The 17405-nt window shown below is 42.9% G+C and overlaps 1 protein-coding gene across 1 annotated transcript in view; it reads right to left on the reverse strand.

The window, feature by feature from the left end:
* Positions 1-768: 768 nt before the first annotated feature.
* The window catches only part of sec61a1a (SEC61 translocon subunit alpha 1a), a 34253-nt gene continuing 17616 nt past the window's right edge, over positions 769-17405 (reverse strand). Inside the window, exons 7-12 of the mRNA XM_060920117.1 lie at positions 14050-14203; positions 13021-13181; positions 12738-12935; positions 6009-6200; positions 5838-5914; positions 769-1844 (exon numbers count right to left, since the gene is read on the reverse strand). Of these exons, the coding sequence (XP_060776100.1) occupies positions 1658-1844; positions 5838-5914; positions 6009-6200; positions 12738-12935; positions 13021-13181; positions 14050-14203 (969 nt within the window). The 3' untranslated portion in view covers positions 769-1657. The remainder of the gene's footprint in view (positions 1845-5837; positions 5915-6008; positions 6201-12737; positions 12936-13020; positions 13182-14049; positions 14204-17405) is intronic.

Here is a 17405-nt window from a genome sequence, read left to right on the forward strand (position 1 = left end):
GGCGTATTATTGAAGTAAATAAAATTAAGCCACTGCGTCTTCAGGGGCTCTCCCGTCGGCAGTAAAAACAGACTCCTTTCTGTGTTGTCACATCCATGTACAGCGCAATTTCCATGTTTTGCTCGCTTAGGTGGTGCCATGTTGTTGTGTCCTCTATGGTCTCCTCACTACAAAATTGAAGTGACATATCTATGGTGGCAACTTTTGAGCTGGGCGGGCAATCCATACAGTGGGTGGGAATCCAGAGGGGGGGGGGGGGGGGATCATCTCCCTTGCTGACGTAGTAAAGGGAAGAGCCTATCAACGCACCATTTTGACACACCATTCTCAAGTGTTGACAAAGGGTGGGCATAGTTTGGTTTACACATTGACATTTCTAGCCACTGGGGTGACTTAAGAAGGTCAGAGGAACTCATTTTAAGTGTTAAAAAACCTCAGAAAGTGAAAATTTCATGCCCTGGGACCTTTAACAAGGCGTTTGTTTCCACCCACAGAACCGTCGCTCGCTCGCCGCTTTGTTTTTCACACCATTCTGTGTAAACTCGAGACCGTTGTGTGTGAAAACCCCAGGAGATCAGCAGGTTCTGAAATACACAAACCAGCACCCATGTAACAATGAAAGAAAGTCACACTTTGAGTGAACATTAACTGAAGCTGCCAAGGGATTGCGTGATTAGAGAACTGCATAAAACATCAGTGACCAGTGCGTGTAGAAACCTTTATAAAGTTTCAGGGTTCGCCGAGAGCCATAACAAAAACACAAACAGCTTTACACAAAAAGAACTTTTATTGAGAATGAGCACTCTTTCCAAAAAGACAGATGTTTCACCATTTTTGTACATAGAGAGGAAAACAAAAACAAACAAAAAACCTTAAAGGTTTGTTACATGGTGGCACATTATTATATATACACACACACAAACCGTCAAATAGACGAGAGGAAGGAGGAGAGGGGAGGGAAAGAAAAAAAAAAGTCTCTGTCCATGGATGATCGATATATATATATGTAGACAGCTTCAGCCTGGATAACACCACTTTATGGGTGAAAAGGAAAGAAGAGGGGAAGAGAGAGGGAGGGGGAAAGGAAAAAGAAAAAAAAAAAAAAAAAAGGTCTACACAAAATGCATATGGTTGGATTTGACATCACAACCGAAATGTCTAATAATCCTACGAGTGTGAATATTCCCGTGGCGTCATACTGACAGCAGCCAAGAACAAAGAACGTGGCGTGGACACGCAACACTGCACCTTTTAACGAAAGGCTGGGCATGATGGAGGAGAAGAAGTGAGCATTGCTATCACTATACTGAATACAGTTGAGCAGCAAGCGGAGTTTGGGGGGGATGGATGAGTGTGGGAAGTGAAAACATTAAGGTCCCCCCCCCAAATCAACTATCGTCAGAGCTCACAGAGTCTAGCTTTACTCATCACGTCTCGCTCCGGAGTTTTTCATAAATACAGCATCTCTCTCTCAATCAATCTCTCTGCCACATCGCAAATCACATCTTGAAGCCGAACCTGGCTGTTCAGAATGGACCACTTCAACTCACTGTGCCGAAAATATATAAAATAATAGTAATAACACTCATAAAAATAATAAAAGTGTTTGATTAGGGTGTGTCTCAGCATACGCATGGCATGTGTCCATGATGCAGGTTTAGAAGAGTAGCGCCCCCATGCTTCCGACTTCACTCTGCTCCTTAACGAAGATCTCGAAATACTGGTAGATGATCGTGACGGCCAGTAAGATCCCGGTTCCTGAGCCGATCGCTCCCAAGAAATCGGCCATGACCGAGAGGCCGCCGATGCACAGGCCACCGAATGCAGCGGCTGTCGGGATGTACCTGCTCTCGCACACACGCACACACACAATCAAATGGTTAAATTCTCAAGAAAAAAAAAAAAAAAAAAAAAAAATCACCAATAGACCTCCTCGGCCTCACGATCACGTGATCTGAAACGGGTAACGAAAAGGACAAATCTTGAAACCATATTTTCACTGCCTGTTCGCTCAAAACCCCTCTCCTTCCGAGGCGCTTTGTCTCTCTCCATCTTTCAGCAAGGCCTTATGTCTATGGATTTCCTCGAGCTTTGTGGGGAGTGACCTTTGTCTTGTAATCTTGCGTTCAAGACTCAGGTTTTAATCTCCTTACTTTGCTTTGAGTATTAATAAAAATGTGCCAAACATACTTTTGTTGAATTGGACAGCTTTAAATCTCTCAATTCTCATCATCCAAATTTAAAAGAAATACAAATTTAACTGGCTCAGCAAGACACAGGTTTCAGCGCTACAGCGCACACAACTACCAATGCGAATTTGTTTGCAAATGTAATAATTTATTACCTCCTGAAGTCTTTTATCGCTTGGAACAGAATGAAATGAGAGTAGTCGATCAGTTGAATTGTTATTGCAGCCATAAGGTGTGTAATAATGTACCATTTTGAGCTCGATCTCAGACTCCACCTTCATGAATACAGATAACCCATGAACACATGGTGTTTGTTTACCCATTTCAAAACCACGTGACCACAGCACTTCAATGGAGCCGAGGAGGTCTACACACAATGTACATATAAGTAGGGAATAATATACATTTAAAAAAAAAAACAAAAACAAACAAAAAAAAAAAAACACACACAATGGGCGTTGTCTGAAAGCAATGAACAGCGACATCACGTGATCAACATGCATTACTGTTGCTACCACAACCATTTTCTCCAACAGCACATCCCAAAGTGCTTTATTCCCTTTATACCAAAGCAGTTCGCGAACGCTGACAATTTAAATCATTAACGAACATCACCACTCTGCTGCGCTCTACAGTTGCATTTAAATGTTGTAGAACATCTGTGAAACAAGTTCTCACTGATGTTACAGCAGTTCAAACTAAGATACAGTGATCACCGTCTCCCTTTAACTCTCACAGCCAACAAGACAAAATCGCAGCTTCTCAATTTACCGGGGGGGGGGGGGGATTTTTCCTAAAGATAGGAATGTTAATTCAATCCCTCCCAATGATATTTTGGAAAATAAATAAAAATAATCGAACTTTTTTTTTCGCGGTCCGGTTTCCATCAAATCCTGCACTCTGATTGGCTGGTGAGCGGGTCCGTATCCTACGATACAGACCCCAGTTACGGACCTCTGGCGACTCGCTCGTTCACAACAAACATAATAGCATTTTTTTTGTCAACATTTATCTTTTTTTTTTATATAAAAGATTATCAAAAATCTTATAAATTTGCCAGCATTTCTCTGGAGAATAGCATTAATTTTACAGCATGGATAGCGATAACGACAGTGTTCACAGCGAAAGCGAGTTTTACTACCCTGAGGAAGAAGAAACAAAAGAAAAAACATTTCAGGAGAAAGCTAAAAACCTCTAACTGTTGCCAACGCCGAGCAAAAACATGGCTGAATCCTGAATCAATTTTGTATAAATAGGGGACGACATAGGCGGCAAAATGTAGTTTTTTTCCTGCCATGGAAGTGCACTTGTATACCGAGGAGGAAGCCATTTGCATTACAGCCGTGAATGAGGATTCAAAATGGCGTCTCGGCTTGGTTTCCCCTTTCGGGCGCTCTCGTTTTTTGTTAGAATTTGGTAAAGAAAAAAATAAATATATTATTTACCAGCTTAAGGTCGGTTCGTATGGTGAAATATCATGACCTCGGCCTTGAATACTGTACTTTCAAGACCTCGGTCACGGTATTTCACGATTCGGACCTCCCAGCTGGTAAATAACTTATATTAAATGAAGAAAATTAGGAAAAAAAAAAACTACGCTATTGTTTAAAAGTTAAATATTTGTTAAATTACATAAATTTAAAAACATTTGCATCATTTTCTTAATAAATGAACAAAAATACTACATTTGTAAAAGTTGACTAAAATATCCTATGAGCTAAAATATTCCTTTTATTAAAAATGAAAACGTCTTTTATTAATAAACTGATGAACATTTGTTCTGCCTCCATTTGCTTCTCTTTTATCTTTCAGCAGTCTGTAAACAGAGAGCTCTGATTTCTTGTTAAATGCATTTGTAAACGATAACAGCGCTTTCACATTTTAGACCCGTCCCCCCACAGCATATAGCGCCCCCTGTCTAAACACTTACAGTGAGAAAAAACTAGGGGTTGTTTTACAATCAGGGTACAAAGTTTGTGTCACAGGGGTCCAAAATTCAAATTGATTCAAACTGGTTCTTGTACCAGTTTTTAAGTGAAGGACAAGTTAAAGAACAGATTTCAGGTCATTTTTTGACATGTGTGTATGGTAGTTTTGTGTAATCTGCTATAAGATGGGAGAAACAAATGAAGTGATTCTCGGAGAGGATTTTTTTTTTTTTTGACAATTCAGAATCCACTACTTCCATAGTGCTTTTAAATATAAGGCTGCAAGCTTTGTGTTAGTTGGCTCTAATATTTATGTCCCAATATCTTGACCACAGGGCGGCACGGTGGTGTAGTGGTTAGCGCTGTCGCCTCACAGCAAGGTCCTGGGTTCGAGCCCCGGGGCCGGCGAGGGCCTTTCTGTGTGGAGTTTGCATGTTCTCCCCGTGTCCGCGTGGGTTTCCTCCGGGTGCTCCGGTTTCCCCCACAGTCCAAAGACATGCAGGTTAGGTTAACTGGTGACTCTAAATTGAGCGTAGGTGTGAATGTGAGGGTGAATGGTTGTCTGTGTCTATGTGTCAGCCCTGTGATGACCTGGCGACTTGTCCAGGGTGTACCCCGCCTTTCGCCCGTAGTCAGCTGGGATAGGCTCCAGCTTGCCTGCGACCCTGTAGAACAGGATAAAGCGGCTACAGATAATGAGATGAGATCTTGACCACATTTTAGATATGTTATTTTATATTGAAAAACTAGCTGTCTCAGAGAGGACATTTTTTTTGACAATTCAGAATCCACTCCTTCCATAGTGCTTTTAAATATAAGGCTGTAAGCTTTGTGTTAGTTGGCTCTAATATTTATGTCCCAATATCTTGACCACATTTTAGGATGAAAATAATCATTTTAGATATGTTATTTTATATTGAAAAATTAGCTGTCTCGGAGAGGACATTTTTTAACACAATTACATACTAATTTGATCAAAATAGTCTGAAAACTTACTGGCATTCAACATTAAAACTTAACTATGTTTCCAATGATATGGAACCAAATGTGTTTTCTGGTATAAAGAATGATTTAAGTGCATCCCTTTTGGAGCTACCTGGGGTCAAAAAAGCACCTTTTTCTAAATGACACGTAATTTTGCTAAATATGACATATTGCCATACATTCACCAAAAATAACGTTATCACCAAATTTTTTTTTGCATGGTAAATAGAGCTATCACAGGGCTACAATAAACAACCAAGTTTATTTAGTCAAGCCTTTTGATATTGAAGATAAGTGTTAAATGTGATTTTTAGCTTGCGTACCCTGATTGTAAAACAACCCCAACCTTATTATTAAAAATGTGTGCTTTTTTAAATGAATAAAAAAAAAAAGTGTCATAAATTTGTACTGTGATTTATATCGTTATGTGCCTAACTAGAGATGTCAGAAAACTGACTGTTACAGAGCTCCGACACTAACATTTACAGAAGGAGTCTTGAAACACAATGTCACAGAAACCATCACAATTACACACACCTTTTAGCCCGTTCATGTGGAGTCCCCGAGAATGAGCTGAAATAATAATGTACTAAAGCGCACTGACTTAGAGCTGACGTTATAGGAGAACAAAACAAAACCTTTGAACCAATCAGAGAAGAGAATTCAACAGTGCTGAGATATTCTTATAAATAAAAAAAAAAAAAAAAAAAAAAAAAAAAAGATAACCGACGCAGACCTGTTGAGTTCATGCACCATGGACGTCTCTCTGTGTCCCCTCATCACCATCTGCTGCTCCTTGAGCTGTTTAGCCACCTGAAACAAACACACCCCCTCTCAGAACACTTCAGAAAGAGTACAGTGGCTCCAAAACAAGTGCTCAATAAAAAGAAATGAAACTGAGGCGTACATCTTTGGCAGATGACCCGGACACTTCGATCCACGTCTTGGAGAAGAACGCGCAGGAGCCGAGCATGAAGACGATGTAGATGATGGCGTGGACCGGATCCTCTAACACGGAGCCGAACGATTCCGGAGGAGAGAGATAGTAACACAGACCTCCTACAGGGTAGGCACGAGCTGGACCGCCGGTTGATGTGTCCTATTAAACAGAAAAACAAGTCATTTTTAAAATTACTTTTACTACTTTCGCATATACGGATGATAGAGCAATCTCTATCTCTAGCTGCTTATCCTGTACAGGGTCGCAGGCAAGCTGGAGCCTATCCCAGCTGACTACGGGCGAAAGGCGGGGTACACCCTGGACAAGTCGCCAGGTCATCACAGGGCTGACACATAGACACAGACAACCATTCACACTCACATTCACACCTACGCTCAATTTAGAGTCACCAGTTAACCTAACCTGCATGTCTTTGGACTGTGGGGGAAACCAGAGCACCCGGAGGAAACCCACACGGACACGGGGAGAACATGCAAACTCCGCACAGAAAGGCCCTCGCCGGCTGCTAGGCTCGAACCCGGACCTTCTTGCTGTGAGGCGACAGCGCTAACCACTACACCACCGTGCCGCCCTCACGGACGATAGATCTTTTCGCAAAACTAAAAGCGAATTAAAATTCAAAGACTACAGCTACACAGCTGTCACCTCCTTTAGGAATTCATTATATTGTTCGTTTGTGCTTTTTACACAGGCAGCAGAAACAAAATCGCGCCCACCTTCCTTTGTTTCTCCACACTCGTTCTCTGTCGAGGTTAAGCTAAGGTCACACTGCAGCTGTGAGGCGGTTTGGTGGCGATGTACAGACGAGCTAAAAGTTGCGGTCACACAGCAGGTGAACACTTGACTGTCACGCCTTCATGCACTTGAGCAGCTATTGCACACTCACAAAGCGCCTTGTGTGCTCTCTTGGGACCCAGTCATTATGGGAAATGCCTGACGCTGATTTGAGCGCAATCAGCACAAGGCTTCCCATACATAGACCATTGTGTGGCGCAGCGCCACACAATGGATTCCTATCGCCACACAATCAGACTCGCGATTTTGAAAAAAAAAAAAATTTCCATTGCGTTCCGTTCATTCATAGTGCTCTTTCTTCTCGTTCACACGCGCGCACACAGAGACGGAGAGGCGTGTCCACAGGCCTGCCGGTGCACATATACCCGAACTGCAAGTAGGCCTGTTAGGTTAATTAAAAATAACGCAGCCTTCCCGACCCCTTATTTTAAAAGATAGTCTACGTCGTGCTCGTGATGAGCTTTATCATAGCCTTCTTGGCTTACAGGAAACGGACATCCCTGAGTCAGGCTATAAACCAAGTTTGATGCATACAGTAGCAGCTTGACACGAGGAACCGGCCTTATTGCATTATCCCGTTTATCCCGCTTCAGCATTCATGCAAGTTATTAATAATGGCTTGACATTAACAATAAATAAGGATTTCCCACTAGCCTACATAAAAATGTTATACTCGCAGGGATGCCTAGTTGATGCTATCTGAAGCATAAAATATGAATATTTTAAGAAACATCTTTATGAGCTTTATTGGCGAAGTAGAATTGCGAGTGGGATTTCTCAGCTATGAATAGGGTAAGCACAGAAATTCAGTATTCCTTTGTATATTTTTTTGATGTAATGGAAATTTTTAGTGCTTTGATGAAGAAAATGTACTTTTTTATCCATAGATTAAAACAGACCTCAGGAATAGGCTCCAAGGGGAACACCTGGCAGCCTGCTTACGAATCTCCATAAATGGTCCCGAACCCAATGACTTCCCTTACGATAGGGCACTTGAGTTGTTTTTCAGTAAGCCATGCAGAATTAAACGTTCTGATAGGGCATGCAGGCTTTGCACCAATTAGGGTAATGCTTTTCATTATTGTTAGTTGCCTTGGTGTTACCTTAAGTGGTTTCTTACATCTAATTATGATATTTTATTTTATTAATTATTTTGTTGTTACATTATACTATTCATTTTCATTTTAGTATTGGTTGAGGTAAGTGTTGAGTTCAATATTTAAAATAAAAACCTTCAGCTTGTTTTTTTGCAATTTATTCCTTGAATGTCAACTAAAGAATGATTGAAAGATTGCCACCAAAAAGGCAAAAAACTAAAAGGTAAAAAAATTCAAATTTTGGTGAGTAATTTTCATAAATTTAAAAAGACAGGTTTTCCACCAACATCAAGCCCAGCAAACTAATGGCTTGCCCTGTAATGCAAAGTTGGGTCGAGGAATGAAACCAGGCAGGGTTCTGGTAAAAATTGTTTTAGCTGTCTTCTCTTAAAGAACTTGAAAGAATTTAGATTGAACTGAATAATCTCAAATGCTTCTTGTAGCTTTAAAATAGTCCCAGCAGGTGACTCTGAAGAAAAATACTGTGTGTTTGAACACCGCCCGCTGTAAACACTTTGCATACACCCCAATGACCGACTCCACCGACCGCCACAACACCACCGCGCACGATTCCCTCATCGGCACAGTGGAGCACCACAAATTGCTACCTGGTCTGTGGGAAACACTGCAGCACACGCATATAAGGACGCTGTTTTCAGAGACTTTGTGAAGTATTATCATGTTTGTTTCTAGCCATGTTTATGACTCTGGTTAAAATACTGTGCTTTTTGTTACGCTGACCTTTCCTGACATTTTGCTTTCTTGTAAAACATCACACCTGCTAATAAACACTCTTCTTGCACTTGCATCCGTCTACTGCCGCATACCTGACAGAATATTTCAGAAGTCTTTGAAAACAGCGTCCTTATCTGTGCATGCTGATCACGCTCAAATCAGCATCAGGAGTTTCCCATAATGACGGAGTCCCAAGCACGCACAACGCACTCCAAAGGATCCCCAAATGTAAATGCACCAAGTCTCTGTGAAGGTTAAGCAATGCTGAGCTGCTGTGTTGAGACTCCTGCAAGCATCAGGGATTTGGATTCAAGATAAATACATCAAGAGGTCCAGCGAAGGTTCCCCGATCTTCAGGAAGCTTTCCCAAACCCATCTGTGAGTAGTCACTGCTTAGTTTGCCAACAAAAACAAATAAACATCGCAACCAAATATCTCAATGCATGCACTGAAATTTTTGGCCTCTCAAAAGGCGGAGAACATTCGCTGTGCGTCACGCAATTAGTGGCAATGCGCCAAGTATTCGCAAACCCATCACGAGCTGTAGTGTGAGCAGGGCCTTAGACTCGTAGCCACAAAAGCGTGCATGTGCAGATCAGTGATCGGAAGCTTGTTTTTAACTTGCTTTATTGTCCCATCACTGCTCGTTTCTGTTTAAACACTCGGTGACTTGGTGGTAAATCCAACTCTCACTTCAGAAAACTGATTCACTCTGAGTGATGTGTCGTTCAGGGAACGAATCGACTCTTTTAGACGAATTTTAAATTGACAAAACAAGCAAACAATGATCTACAGCTTAGCACAACTGGATGAAGGTAAAAACAACTTCAGTCCAGTTATCAGTGTGATTGGTTTGGGAATCGCTTGACTCCATTGTTTAAAGGTGGAGACTTTTGGGCGGCACGGTGGTGTAGTGGTTAGCGCTGTCGCCTCACAGCAAGAAGGTTCTGGGTTTGAACCCAGCGGCCGGCGAGGGCCTTTGTGTGGAGTTTGCATGTTCTCCACGTGTCTGCGTGGGTTTCCTCCACAGTCCAAAGACATGCAGTTAAGTTAACGTGGGGCGGCCTTGGACTGAAGTGCCCTTGAGTGAGGTACCGAACCCCTGACTGGGCACTGTAGCGTGGCTGCCCACTGCTCTGGGTGTCTTCACTGCTTCAGATGGATTAAATGCAGAGGATGAATTTCACCGTGTTTGAAGTGTGCATGTGACACAAAGGTTTCTTCTTCTCTTTCTTCTTTCGACAAGGAATAGCACTCGAGAAGAACTGACCGCTGATTTTACCATGAAGCGGTCTTGCCTGGATGATAAATGACCCAGATGAACGCTAGAGCACACGCACAAACCTTCCTACTTGCCACAGACTGCGTTTAGACGGCAAGCGGGAACAAGTTGCACCCACCAGTGTCAAATTGTTCTGGAATAAAATCACGTTTCGATGGGCAGTTATGCCAGCGCAAATACCTGTGTAAAAGCAGCTTTAGGCCCACTTCACACGGGGACGGTCTGAAACAAAAACGCACAAGTCCGTTTTCGTTCTCACTTTTTTCCGCGTCTACACGACCGTTTTCAAGGAGGAAATCTGCGTCTATACGGTGACGCATAAATGTGTGGAATTCAATTGGATGTGCATGCCAGGCGGCTAGGTGGCGCTGTGAAAGACCTCCGCTACGTCTGCACGCATGCGCAACGTCTTCCGTCTTGTCTGATCTGCACATCTGCGCCGCGAAAACTTTGACTACTCTGGCTATGGTAAGTAAGAAAGTAAGTAAAAAAGTAAGAGCATACTATACCCGCCTCTGTTCATTAACGGTATATGTGCAGATTCGGTATAGATGTTCGAAGGACTCCTGGACGTTTATTAAAGCTGCTAGAGCAGCTTGAAGGTCCGTTGGATCGATGTAATCAGACATGCTCTTACTTTTTTACTTACTTTCTTACTTACCAGGCTGGCATGTACAGTATATGACATATGTATGACGTAAACGCATACCCGACGTGAGCAGATCCGAGCAGAGTTTCGCGTATTGGGTAGTTTAGACGGATATGCAATGGGGGCTGTTTTTAACTTATCCACTCTGGAAGGCGTTTTCAATTTTTTCCGTTTTTCAGCCTCGGAAACGTCGTCCCCGTGTAGACGAAAGGCACTTCCGATAATATATTTAGTCGTTTTTACCCGACAGCGTCCTCGTGTAAACGGGCCCTTATGGCCCTTTTCCACTACCCTTTTTCAGCTCACTTCAGCTCGCTTCAGCTCACTTCAGCCCGACACGGCTCGCGTTTCGACTACCAAAAACCAGCACGACTCAGCTCGCTTCAGCCCTGCTTAGCCCCTAAAACTCGCACCGTTTTGGAGTGGGGCTGAAGCGAGCCAAGCCGTGCCGAGTGAGGTTGGGGGCGTGAGCAGACACTCCCCTGTGCACTGATTGGTGAGGAGGAGTGTCCTCACATGCCCACACACGCCCCGCGAGCGCGCTGGGATCTGTAAACACCGCAAACCCGGAAGGAGAATAATTACGAATTATGAGAATTTCTGAAGCCTTATGCGCCTCGCCTCATCTATACGCTCTTGCCAGTATCTGTCCGCGTTGTCGGTGACAACAAGCCACAGCACCAAGACCAGCAACACTAACGACTCCATGTCCTCCATGTTTATTGTTTACTCTCCGGGTCGTGAGACTACCGCTTAAAAGATCACTGAATCAGTGACATACAGAGCATCGTGGACGAGTTCGCGGAGCGCAAGGCTCGCCGTATGCCCTTCAAATAATGCGCGCAGTAGGCTATTGATGTTTTATTATGAGCCATGTACAGTATGTCACCTAATGTTTTTTTGTTTCTGAGTTACATGTTCGTTTGAAGGACTTAATGTACAAAATAACATAGTTGCACCCCGTAGTGTTGAAATTGGTAAACACAGTGCATTCAGTGAGGTTTGCACCGCCCTCCTTTTATTTCTGACTCTTCCTGTCACCGTTGCAACCTCTGAGCGCTCATTTGTATGCCCTTCAAATAATGTGCGCAGTATAGGCTATTGATGTTTTATTATGAGCCATGTACAGTATCCTAATGTTTTTTGTTTCTGAGTTACATGTTCGTTTGAAGGACTTGATGTACTAAATAACATAGTTGCACCCGGTAGTGTTGAAATTGGTAAACACCGCAGTTGCGGACATTTTGTAGCCTAAAATGATGTTATGATAAGCTTTAATAAAGGGCCCGGTCATTTGCCCCGCCCCCGGCCCGGCTCTGACTTGTTCCGCCACTGTCACTGATGTCACCGTTTGCGCTGCTTAACGACATCACCTGACGTCCACCCACTTTCGCTAACTCCACCCAATGTGTCCACCCACTTCCAGCCAGCACGGTTCAGCGCGGTTGTAGTCGAAATGCAACTCCAACAGCCCCGCTCAGCTCGACTCAGCACGGCACGGCTCAGCCGCGTTTGTAGTGGAAAAGCGGCATTAGTGTGCGCTAATGAACATCGCAGTAGTGTTCGTTACGGTTTTTCAGCCTCATCAATTATGTTTCCAGGAACCAAACAGTACTGCGCAGCACGGTGGAGCTTTGACTCGTAAGATTGCCTAGATCAGACAAATATATCAGTTTCTCCACTTGCATTTATAGATGTACAAGACGCACTAACTTAAGATTTTTATTCTTCGTGCAATCCTGCTGTTGGGAAAAATATCGTGCTCCAACTCAATTTACAGCCTCTTTTTTTTTGTGTGTGTATTATTCAAATGAAATTTGACTGAATGTCATGAATAAGAATGATTTAAAAAAAAAAAAAGGAGTTTGATATAAATATAGACAAAAGGAAGCAAAGTGTGACATCACCCTGGCTCAAACGACTCAATTTTCACATCAAGTGCACCATAAAGAGTGGAGAGGCCACTTAATGGTCATTACATACGTTGCTGCACACATACAGGAAGTCCTAAAGGGCAGCCGAAGCTTCCGAATCCAACCACCTGACCTCCAGAACACTACCCGGTTATAATCATCGTAAAAAAGAAATACCAGTTTCTTCCCCTGTATGTAACTTACAGACCAGGTTCCAAGCAGGTTAACCAGGAAGTTGCCGCTGAAGCGAGTGGAGAGCATCTGAGAGATGACGTAGAGGTTGGACACCAGCGCAGACTGCAGGATGATGGGAATATTGGAGGTGTAGAAAAGCTTGATGGGATACGTGTTGTACTGGCCGCGGTAACGTGCAGACTTGATGGGCAGATCCACTCTGAAGCCCTGCGATTGAGAAAGAGCGTTTAGTCATTTCTGTTCAGTTATTTCGCATGTTCTTCATTCTTGGTCTGGGGAACATCTCAGTCACCTGGAAGTATATGACCACGGCGAAGACGAAGACAGTAGCGATGAGGTTCATGAGGTTGGGGAGGTTCTGCCTGTAGAAGGCCTCTCTCAGAGCGCGCACTTTATCAGTCCGAGTGGCCAACAGGTGGAACAGAGCGATGATGGCGCCCTCAAACTCGGTGCCTGGGAACATTAGATCAAACAAGATTGCCTGATTTTAAGGCTAAGTGAAGAGGTACGGTTTCACATACCACAGTGCTGCTGAATTCTTGGTTCTGATTGGCCGCTGGTAGTGATGGCTTAACGAGTATCATGGATGTGGCTGAAGAAGCCCTGCATCGACGCCTGTATCATTTAGCAGAAAACCACATGACCAATGACAGTTTCCTGCTGGACGATACATGCCTCGAAGCGAGGCTTCATCTGCCACGCCCCCTTATACTCTATACGCACGTCAATCAATATTTTTATCTAAGAACGTAAGGCGGCTACATGGAGAATTGCACTTGTAGGTGGTACAGCTATATGAATGCACTCACGCTATCGTTTCTATAGCAACGTATCACACATATTTAACGTTTATGGAAGGAACCTCCAGTGTCGGTGCTTTTGTAACAGTCAGAAATAAAGCAACGCTAAACCAAGTTTTCCAACATGAGGGTGTTAACACTGATGAGGGAAGACAAGCTGCTTTTTTTTTCTCCTTTTTCTTATCTTAACACATACTTGATTAGGGAACAAAGGTTAATAACTGCTAACACAAGTAACAAGCAAATTGCCGAGGTATAAGAGGAATAGAACACGTTCACGGCTCGGTGTTGTGCTGGTATAGTCAACTTTAAGACAGCAAGAGGAACTCTTGCTTCTTCAAACCACCCTGCTGCTGATTATTTTTCTGGAACAGCATGCCCGGAGTGTGTTTTATATTCCTGATATAACAAGTCAGTGTTCATCTCTGATTAAATTCCGACAGGACAGTCATGTCTTCACTGGGCAAAATGGCAGTACTACACCGCGACTGATAACACACAGACAAAGACTGTGGACGTACCTCTGCCCGTGTTCACCGTCGTTGGACTGAAGGCTTTCCAGACGATGGTCTCACAGATGTTAGTAGCGATGAAGAGGGAGATACCAGAGCCCAAACCATATCCTTTCTGAAGCAGCTCGTCCAGCAGGAGCACGATCAGACCAGCCACAAACAACTGAACACGAACACACACACACAGTCTCTTTCAAACCTACAGTCTTTATACCAGACACCCAAGTTCTCAAATCAACAAGTACACTACCGTTCAAAAGTTTGGGGTCACCCAGACAAATTGTGTGTTTTCCATGAAAAGTCACACTTTTATTTACCACCATAAGTTGTAAAATGAATAGAAAATATAGTCAAGACATTTTTCTGGCCATTTTGAGCATTTAATCGACCCCACAAATGTGATGCTCCAGAAACTCAATCTGCTCAAAGGAAGGTCAGTTTTATAGCTTCTCTAAAGAGCTCAACTGTTTTCAGCTGTGCTAACATGATTGTACAAGGGTTTTCTAATCATCCATTAGCCTTCTGAGGCAATGAGCAAACACATTGTACCATTAGAACACTGGAGTGATAGTTGCTGGAAATGGGCCTCTATACACCTATGGAGATATTAAGAATGGTGAAAACTTAAATAAAAAAAAAAATCTTGACCAACCACCAAGCCTTATTAGCCGGTTAACCTAAGAGTTTGACAGGGATGCAAATGGCACGCCTTTTGGCGGATGCCGCCTTTTTCACAGCTGAATCGTGCAGATCCGATTTTTTTTGGGGGGGGGGGGGGGGGGGCGCTGGAGTGTCTGAATAATTTCAACGGCATTTGCTTATTTAGTAATTTTGATACAGAATTTACTCTGATGAAATTATTCAGACACTCCAACGCCCCCCTAAAAAAAAAAAAAAAAAAAAAAAAAAAAAAAATCGTATCTGCACGATTCAGCCGTGAAAAAGTCGACATCTGCACCTTTAGTTTGTGTGGAGAGATATGATCTGCAATAACATGCATTTTTGGCTACAGACCGAAACATATACTTTCAGAATGCACTGGCTAAGGCAGGACTAAACTCGATGTGCCTTCTAATAATAATTAAAAAAAAAACAATAGTAATTTGCAAGCTAAAAACCCCTGTGTCTACACTTTCCTCTCGCCGAGTGGCAGCTGTTTTCAACTGGGGCGGGAAGGCGGGACATGACTGAATGGGTGTTTCTGATTTGTCAGCTGTCGTCCTTACACCGCATGGCATGCCCCAAGCGTTTACAACACAGAACTCCAGGTTCTCTGCTCCAAAATCGGCAGCTTCAAAACTTTTTTTTTTTACCGACAACCAAAAAAAAAAAAAAAAAATTAACCGGTTGACGTTGATTCGGTCAACCGGTCATCGGTTAACATCCCTAGTAGATATTGCACCAAAAACCAGACATTTGCAGCTAGAATAGTCATTTACCACATTAGCAATGTATAGAGTGGATTTCTGATTAGTTTAAAGTGATCTTCATTGAAAAGAACAGTGCTTTTCTTTCAAAAATAAGGACATTTCAAAGTGACCCCAAACTTTTGAACGGTAGTGTAACTGAAAACCCAATAATCAGACTCTTCCTCATTCCATGTGTTGCATATAAAGGAGATTTACAGGAAAAAAAAAAAAAAGGGGGTGGAGCTAATTTCCTCCCTCTCATTACACTTTGCGAGCAGGAATCAAGTTCTTTTCCACCACTGTGATTAACCACCGTCACCCAACCCTTTTTGCTTCTGAAAATACAGAGACTCGTTTAAATTTTTTCTAAAAACGTCCCAAAACCCACTCCAGTGCCTCAAGTCTTTTTTAAAATACCTCTTCACCTCATTTTAAAATGACACGTGGTTAATAGAACAGGATCTCTACTTCGAACGGACTTTCTCCTGCCAATAGCAGATGCTGAAAAAAGTTCTCTTACATTCACCACACTGACTTTACCCCGAGACTGAACAAACAGAATACAGGTGTATAAACGCATGCATATAGCGCCCTCCACAATTATTGGCACCCCTGGTTAAGATGTGTTAAAAGCCTTAAAATAAACTCAATTTTTATTGCAGAAGCATAATCCCTCACTGAAAATTGTAGAAAAATGTAACCCTTAACTCAAGTGAATTTAAAAAAATAAATAAATTAAAAAAAAAAAAAAATCTAGGAACCTTTAATTAGTAATTCATCACATCCTGTTTCCCTGGGGTATAAATATGATGTGACACAGAGGCCTATTTCTCTTATCCACTCTTCAACATGGGAAAGACAAGAGAACACACCATTCAAGTAAGGCAGATGTGTGTCGACCTTCATAAGTCAGGCAACGGCTACAAGAAAATAGCCGCTCGCCTACACCGGCCCATATCTACTGTCAGAGGAATCATCAAGAAGTTTAAAACAACTGGAACAGTGGCAAACAAGCCTGGACGAGGATGCAAGTTTATCTTGCCACCACGCACAGTGAGGAGGATGGGAAGAGAAGTAAAAAGTTCTCCAAAGCTCACCGTTAGAGAATTGCATCAGAGTAGCATCTTGGGGTCACAAAGTCTCCATAACAACCATCAGGCGCTATCTACATGCCAACAAGCTGTTTGGGAGGCATGCACGGAAAAAGCCTTTTCTCACTTACAAGCATAAACGTAAACGTCTGGAGTTCGCCAAGCGGTACTGGGACTTCAACTGGGACCGTGTGCTTTGGTCAGATGAGACCAAGATAGAGCTTTTTGGCAACAAACACTAATACATCACAAAAGATGAGTATGCGGAAAAGCACCTCATGCCCACTGTGAAGTATGGGGGAGGATCGGTGATGCTGTGGGCCTGTTTCTCTTCCAAAGGCCCCAGGAACCTTGTTAGGGTGCACGGCATCATGAACTCTTTGAAATACCAGGACATCTTAAATCAAAATCTGGTGGCCTCTGCCCGAAAGCTGAAGATGGGTCGTCACTGGGTCTTTCAGCAAGATAACGACCCTAAACATGTGGCCAAATCCACACAAAAATGGTTCACCAGACACAAAAATCAAGCTCCTCCCATGGCCATCTCAGTCCCCAGACCTCAACCCAATTGAAAACCTGTGGGGTGAGCTGAAGAGGAGAGTGCATAGGAGAGGACCCAGGACTCTGGATGATTTAGAGAGATTGTGACCCTCAGAAAGAGGGTCGAATATCCCTCTCTCTGTATTCTCCCATCTTGTGAAATGTTATAGAATATTAAGTACTGTCTTGTTGGCAAAAGGGGGTTGTACAAGTATTAACATCAGGGGTGCCAATAATTGTGGCACACATGATTTCATGTAAAAGAATTATTTCTTAATGTGGGATTTTTTTTCCCACTGAATAAATGCACTTGAATTAAAGGTTG

Source organism: Neoarius graeffei, chromosome 4 (assembly GCF_027579695.1).
Source record: "Neoarius graeffei isolate fNeoGra1 chromosome 4, fNeoGra1.pri, whole genome shotgun sequence".
Taxonomy (NCBI): domain Eukaryota; kingdom Metazoa; phylum Chordata; class Actinopteri; order Siluriformes; family Ariidae; genus Neoarius; species Neoarius graeffei.